Genomic DNA, 8,084 nt, shown 5'->3' with positions numbered 1-8,084 from the left:
TTTTCCCTCCTTACCAGGTTTTTCCTGATTTCCCTGACATTTACCAATTTTCCTTTGTCGATCTAGCCAGCCCTTAAACATATCGCAGGGTTGTATTTTCGATTAGCTCATTTCTTCGCTAATCGACTTCAATACAACCCTGCCAGTGGCGGCAATTCAAAATAACCCTGGGGTAGAACATTTCCGCTTCATTTTTTGGACGTGGGTTGAACTGGAGATTTGTTTGCGGAGTTTTGCATGGCATTTTTTTTTAATAAAAATTCCACACGCAACAACAACCATAAATATACCCTATCGTATTGTTGAAATAGAGCTTAGGCTTTTTTGTGATTGCAAATGAGATTAATCGGTATAATTGGTCGAGCCCCCGTATTTCCATATTTGAAGCTGTTAGCCACTTATTCCATCCGAAGTAGCTGCTATTCGACATTTCAAAATATCGAAAAAAATCTTTGTCGATCAATATGGGTCAATGATTTGACACATATAAACATCTCGTTCCCACTCGATTTTAGGTATATTGATGGTCCTGCACAAAATTTCTATTCATAGTGGTAGTAATTTGGCCTCCAAGTTCCGGTTATGTAGGAAACTTCTTCGCAGAAAATGTTCAATCCATAGTCGTAGTTTGAGATAACCTTATACATAAATGCCAACCCATTTTAGGCATTTTCTTGTAGTATTTAATGTTTCAAAAAGCTTATGACAGAACCTTTTTATTGTAGGTCAATGTCTTGGTCGTCACTTGCAGGTCGTCACTGTTTTATGATGTAAAATTATGGTTATCATACCCAACACACCTACCACTGAACTATATGTAGTCGAAGGATATTGCTTGGATGTTATAGAAGTAGCTATCCAAAGGTGAAGCCGCCTCCGAATTAATGGCACGTTGGGCAATATCTGCCCAGCATGTGGTAATGGTCCACATGACACCCCTTCAACTGTCCAGCCAAACTCACACACCTAACCCCACTTTGGACACAATTGGTCCAGGTTGCAGCCTTTTGAACTTGGAGTTAGAAGCAAAACCAGATTAGGGAGAAAGAACCAGATTAAGGAAAAATAAGCTGCTACAACAACAACCAGATGACTTATAATTTCTGTGGGAAGTTAAGTCCAGACGATGTGTAGACATTAACATCATACATTTGATCTTAATGCAAAATATTGACCGATCATCATGAATTGTTGATCATACTATTTCATCTGTGCATTGTGAATAATCATCTAACCCGAACGGAATTTTAATGCGTAATTGCGTAGATCGGCCCATAAATCCGGCTGTACTTTTATAATGTACTGTGCTAGTAATGACCAAACGGACACACATAGCTAGATTATTCGCTTTAGTACTTTTGTCCACAAACAATGCTAAGCATAAACTCTGGTAAATTCTACCATCAAAGTTAGAAACGTTAGAATTTTTTTCAAAATTCCGCAAATAATATTCTAATTAAAAGAAAATTGGTCGAGTATACGTAGTTTCCATCTATTGACAGATAGAAGAACCCACAAATACATATAATTAAAAGAAGAGTCTCAGGAAATATTGATTTTTCTGATAATTAGGTTTTTGAAACGATTTAATTAAATATTTATCTACAACACAAACTTGCAAACTAACTAAAATTACCTCCCTTAAATATTAATAAAACAACAAAAACTAAAATGTATTGTTTTTATTAGTAATTTTTACATAAAATCATATATTTGTGAAATTTTTTAGTAAAGTAATACTTATGTAGACAGTTAAAACATATAATAATCTTTAAAATTCCTGTGAACTTGGACACCTCCCCCTCTTAATATAAAATGTAACTTAAGTTCTGTTTCAAACAGCCATCTCCATATGTATTTTTGGATACGGATTATAGTCAACAATTTCAAAATCATCAAACTTAAAATCCTCAATGTCCTCCACTTGACGTTTGATTATTAATTTTGGAAATTTACGTGGTTTACGCTTCAGTTGTTCCTTTAAAGGTTCAATGTGATTCAAATAGACATGTGTGTCGCCCAATGAGTGGACAAAATCACCCGGCTTAAGTCCTGTAATGTGAGCAATCATATAAGTTAACAAAGCATACGAAGCAATATTAAATGGTACACCCAAGCCCATGTCGGCGCTACGTTGAAACAATTGGCATGACAATTCTCCATTTGCAACATAAAACTGTGCCAAACAGTGGCATGGTGGCAATGCCATTAGGGGTATATCACTGGGATTCCAGGCGGACATTATAATACGCCTGTTATCGGGGTCAGTGCGTATTGTGTGGATAACATTTTTCAGTTGATCAATACCCTCACCGGTGTAATCATCATCGCATGTACGATATTTAGCTCCAAAATGACGCCACTGGAAGCCATACACAGGACCCAAGTCACCTTCCTTACGGTCGGTAAAACCAAGTTTGTCCAAAAACTCTCGTGTACTGTTGCCATCCCAAATGTGAATATTTTTATCCTGCAACACTTTGGCATTGGTGCAACCACGTATGAACCACAAAAGTTCTTCGGCCACGGCTCTCCAAAATACTCGTTTGGTTGTCAATAGGGGGAAACAATTTCGCATATCGAATCGCATTTGGGCACCGAAAATGGACACAGTGCCAACACCGGTGCGATCGTCCTTTTTGGCTCCTACGAACGAGGAATTTATGAGAAAATAAAAAGGATGCACATGCGCACTTGCCAATTACCTGTTCTTATAATCCTGTCTATTAAATCTAAATATTGTTGTTCATCCTTATTCTCATGGTCCTCTTCAGCCTTTGAATGGCCATTTGTTGAGGAACAATCATTTTTCGGACCACTCGGTGTGCCGCAACCATTTAATTGTCCTCCATTGGTGGTATTTTTAAGAGTTTCACACGTCTGCATATTTGTATCCACGTCCATCGTATCTACGTTGAATGTTTGTGCGTATATGAAACAAAATGTATTAATGAGCAAGCGATGAGTTTTGGCGGCAAACATACATGTAGTCGACTTGTCAAGATTCGGTTAACTGAGTGCAAAAAGTAATTGATATCTATAAATGCAGAGATGGCGAATCAGCAGCATCCTGGTCAACAGAATGTTTTGAAAAATTTTCTAAGCCAACATTAAATTGTTTTCAATAAATTTTAGATTCCTACACAATACAATGTACACTAATAAATTTCGTATAAATTGTTAATTATGACGAAGTGTCGGGTTCATCTGAAATGTTTATCATAATTAGATTTCAAACACGTTAATAACATTTATTTGCAAGAGATAGATGGATTGGCATCCATAAACCGGATTTTTAAAAATAAAAAAAAACCTATTTCTGTAATGGTTTTAATCAACCGATGGAATTAGCAAAGTCGTTAGCATTCCAATGATATACAAATATATTTAATCGGTTGACTAAAACCGGTACAAAAATCGAATTAAAATATAGTTCAAAAACATATGGATCCCGATCCGTCTCTCGCATACAAATATTATTAACGAGTTCCTCATAATGATATCTATTAATGTTAAATATTTCAGACGAATCCTCCGATTCTTCATAATTTAGAATTTATTCGATATTTTTTGTGCACATAGATATGTATAAGAATTTCTGAGCAAGGATCTGTTAAAATTGGAAAAGCACGATAAATACATACAAATATAGATTTCCTGTATTTGCGGACCCTATCTCAAATCTTATGAGCGACATATCTGTATAAAATTAGGAGGTCAAAGAATTTCTTTGTGTTGAATTTATTTTATTTAGGTTGAATCAAATAACTACGAAAAAACGCACAAGTATTCGAGATAGAAGAAGAATATGACTCAAAAAAAGAATCCTCATTTGATTTGAATGAACATGAAAATAGCCTGCAATACAAATATATAAAGGTTTTTCTTCATGAACTTTGGAATTACCAACAAAATATTCAACTCCAAAACTTGAACTATGTCAACCCTTAAATTTACGGTATTTTGGGGCTCTTGAGCGCATTTTTTAACCGAATTCTCTGGAAATTGTTTTTTTTTGTGGTAGTATACGCTAATAAACCCCCTCCCAAAAATTATTAATATTCCCCCTCTTTATGGGGTAGTCCCCATATAACCCCTTTTTTATATTAAAATAGTTAACTGATTTGTTCCGTGTGTTGGGGTTGTCCCCATATAGGCGTATTCTAACATAGTACGGGGCATATTCGTTACTCGAAATTGTCAGTTTTTACCTTAAAAAGTATGGAATTTAAAGACGATTTAGCCACCTGTGGTAATTATTCAGCCTTCTAAGGATATCATGATAAAAAAACTCGAACCTGACGATAATGAAACTGATATATTTCAGCATTTAGGCATCTACCCCATATAATGTTACCTCCTGAAGAAAAGTATTGAGAAATGTTAATTAAGAAAATGTTTTCATACACACACAAGTAAATAATGTCCTTGCATATTTGTATAATACGGACATTCAACGAACCTTATAAAGGTGTATATTTTAGCACTCAACGCACAGAATTTAGGTAAGGGCCTTAAAATAATTACTTATTCTCAACTTTATGACTACATGGATGTTACATTGAGATTTAGAGTTTCGTTTCAGAACATAAATTAATCTTCTATTAGTCGAAATTGTTTTCTATTTTCAAATATATTTATTAGTAAATATTATGGGTCAATTCACGTCAAAATAACAAAGGTAGTCTCATTTCGAAAATTCGGATACAACAGTGTGCTTTTTGTACCTGAGCCTGTCAAATAAATAAAACCATGCATCTACCTAACATGAATCTTGTTGTTATAAGCTCTGTCTGTTTACTCGATATTTGGTAACAATTGTTACCAAATGTTGTCTGTTTACCCAATAATCCAGTAAAAGAGAGTCAAGTGAGAGAGCAAGTTTGACAGTTGAACAACAACTGGAGTTTACTGAAAGAATTTTATGCAGTAAGATTTTGCAAACTCAGCCATTTTTGGATCAGCTGTTTTATGCCAAACACAAAAATTATTCAAAACATTTCTTTAATTTGCAAAGTTTGAAGTTAAGTTGTATAAAAATTACAGAAAATAAAAGAAATTTCGTAAGTAGTGCAAAGTTTCATTAAATTAGAAACCAATTTTTTATATTTTTAGGCAAGTACCGGAAAGAGGGCAATGTATTGCTTCAGGGAAAATACCAAATCAATTTTTCTTTTATTGTTCATTTTATTTTAATATTAAATGCAATACAAATAATTGTGTTCGTCCTTTGTTTGTTGTTTATTTTGGCGCAAATCAAATGTTTTCGTGAATCAGCTGTTTGTTTGCTAAATCTTACTAAATTTTGTCTGTTTACTTTTCTCAGTAAAAGAGCAAAAGGGACTAAAAACGTCTTACTCTCTGAACTAGAACTTACTGAATAAATGTTACTGGAAAAGTAACCAGACACACCTATTATTGATTGTCCATATTAAAAAGAAATTGTTTGCATACGTTTTGTTTTTAAATTGTTCCATTCATGTATTTGGTAACCGAGATTATTGATCAATATCCAAATCCATCATGCAATAGTAAAGTTATGTATTACAACAAAAACCTTTGTTTTTGTCTCGATCTTCTGTCAAATTTTTTTCATATAATATTTCACATGGTTGGCAACACTGCACATCGAATTCAAGTAAAAATTACCCACTTTGGCAGTTAATCAATCATAAGCTGCGCTAAATAGAATACCTATTCATTGTGCCATTTCCATATTCGTATCCATAAAGAATATGGATATTGATATAAGCCACAAAAAAGGATCGCCTAGCAGAAATGAATCTAAATTACAGAATATTGTTGAATCAGTCCAGCTTACTCTACCGTTATACCAGAAAGATCTCCAACCGTTTTGTGTTGAAGCTCTTGTTTATGAACAATACCAACAGACCACCCATTTCCTTGCAACGCGTTGCTCATTTCTTTGTTGAAACCATAACAGATTATCTCTATTAAACAGGGCCAAAGGATTGTACATTGGAGTCACATATATATAGTCGATAGTTGCACTAAACCTGTATTTCTTTTACAAATGTTCGAATTTCTGACACTTTGTGGATAGTAGACCAATGGTTCCTATCTTCAGACTTGGTAAGGATATTACGATGATCAATCAATGGAACAAATTGGATAATCTATAAGCTATATTAACATTTTTCTTGGGGAGGTACCAAAAGGTGTGGACATAGAGGTCCCATCTTCGGACTTGATCTAGATTTGGTAAAAACACTACTTTAGCACAGTTTGAATTAAATCGGACAATTTATTCGCATATTATTGAATTAATAAATTGTCATCATTTTGTGGAGGAGGTACCAGAAGTAGTGGATCGACATTCTTCGAACTTGGTTTCTTGCAAAATAACTTAATTACTTGTCTCCATTTTCTGTTATGCTGTGGAACCGCATTCCTTCAGATCAGTTCCCTCAGTTATTGGTATTCACTGGAATTAATAAAAATTCAGGAACATTATTTCGGGTTCCAGGCGCAAAAACTGAAATGAACAATTTTGATGTCACTTCACAACAAAAAACAAAGAAAATGGATTTCAAATGTATTTTAAACGTCCACACATTTTTTATTTTGTTCTTTTCATATCCGAATATTGAAATTATGTTTTCACGAAAACAGAACTTTTCTTTACAATTTACCTAATCAAATGTTTTTAACTGTAATTATTTTTTACATATACATTTTGTCAAATTCATTTTGACAATGAAGGGTTGTCAATATAAAAAAATTTTGGTCATATGTGATTTTACCCAAGGTGAATTTAATAAGGTGTAAGTGACAATCATATGGTTTCAAACTTTTTTCTTTATTGTTTGTAAACTAAATTGTCAAAAACATTTTCAATATTATATTTCGATTTCAAAAATGGTGTTTAAATTTAGCCTTTTTAAATAATCAAAATTCAAGAAAAGTACATCCAAAGAGGGGGATCCAAAGGCAAGATTTGAAGCCACTCCATAGACAAAATAGATTGTAATCCACAATGTAAACAACATCACAAGGTGCCATGGGCTAATTGTCGGAAACTTAAAATTAATAGCGACCAGGTCTTAAACTTTATTTTTCACTGACCTAAAACCGCCAATAACACAAATTCATTAATTATTCCTCAAAGAATAGTTCTTGACAAAAATAAATAAATAATTGTTTTTGTTTATTTTTGTCAAAAACTTATTGTCAGCATGACAATTTAATATCTATAACAACAATGTTGTTTTTGTAAAATATTTGTTGTTGTATCTGATGCATACACCTTATTAAATACACTTTGATTTTACCTCATTTGTTGTATCATGCCATTATGGAAAGCCTACAAATTTCAGTTATTATTGTTAAACACGACTAAACAGAAACCAGAAATAAATGGTTGCCGAAAAATTCTATTTGAAGCAAATGAAGTTGACAACAGTTGCCATCCATAATTCAAATTTGGCAACTGGCAACGCCACTAAACTATGGTTACCATCCGTAATTGACCCAATAATGTAAGTTTTACATCATGGTACAATTATAAAAGGTAACAGCAAGTCCCAGCTGGTTTGATTCCAACGTAATACTAGTGTCAATATGAATTTGACAAATTATGTTTTTAAAAATCACCCAACAGGAAAATTGGGAACGCATACAATTCGAAATTGTTCTTTATTAAATGTACTCCCGTATTCATTTTACTCAATCTTCCTGTTGGGAAAGTTTGAGGAAGCAAATCTTTCTTCATTGAATAACTCGCAATTCCCTTAACTTTCATATGTGTTACACATATAAGTGGCAATAGTTCAATTATAGGAAAGAAGTGGAAGCGATAGAAATATAAATTTGATAGATTTTCATCCATCTTTTTCAAATTTTATTTTTAGGATTCGAAAATATTTTATTTTGAAAATAAATATAATTTGTTTGTTTACATTTTTCTGTCAAATGGCGTTGACACTAGTATAACTTACAAAAACAAATTTCCATGTGGTTGTTGTATCGTTTGTTGTACAACAACACTTGCTGTTACCTTCTATTATTATACCATGGTTTTACATGATGCAATAATAAGGTGATGTATCATTGTTGCCGTTCGA

The 8,084-nt window shown here is 33.2% G+C and overlaps 1 protein-coding gene across 1 annotated transcript; it reads right to left on the bottom strand.

The window, feature by feature from the left end:
• Positions 1-1,833: 1,833 nt before the first annotated feature.
• Positions 1,834-2,886, bottom strand: LOC133321692 (thymidylate synthase-like). The gene is made up of 2 exons (XM_061530774.1): positions 2,706-2,886; positions 1,834-2,646 (listed from the first exon to the last, which is right to left on the bottom strand). Exons 1-2 carry the CDS (start codon positions 2,884-2,886, stop codon positions 1,835-1,837), a joined length of 993 nt encoding a protein of 330 aa, XP_061386758.1. The 3' UTR covers position 1,834.
• Positions 2,887-8,084: the final 5,198 nt, after the last annotated feature.

The sequence above is a fragment of the Musca vetustissima genome, unplaced genomic scaffold, assembly GCF_032173495.1.
Source record: "Musca vetustissima isolate MV318-11 ecotype Yass unplaced genomic scaffold, APGP_CSIRO_Mvet_v1 utg99915, whole genome shotgun sequence".
NCBI classification, from domain to species: domain Eukaryota; kingdom Metazoa; phylum Arthropoda; class Insecta; order Diptera; family Muscidae; genus Musca; species Musca vetustissima.
This window is presented reverse-complemented; position numbering and strand designations above follow the sequence as displayed.

Bases quoted from the DNA above. Each gene is read 5' to 3' on its own strand.
- LOC133321692 (XM_061530774.1), bottom strand. From the start codon at position 2,886: ATGCAGACGTGTGAAACTCTTAAAAATACCACCAATGGAGGACAATTA. The intron at 2,647-2,705 runs GTAATTGGCAAG...CCTCGTTCGTAG, and splicing joins AGACAGGATTATAAGAACAG to GAGCCAAAAAGGACGATCGC.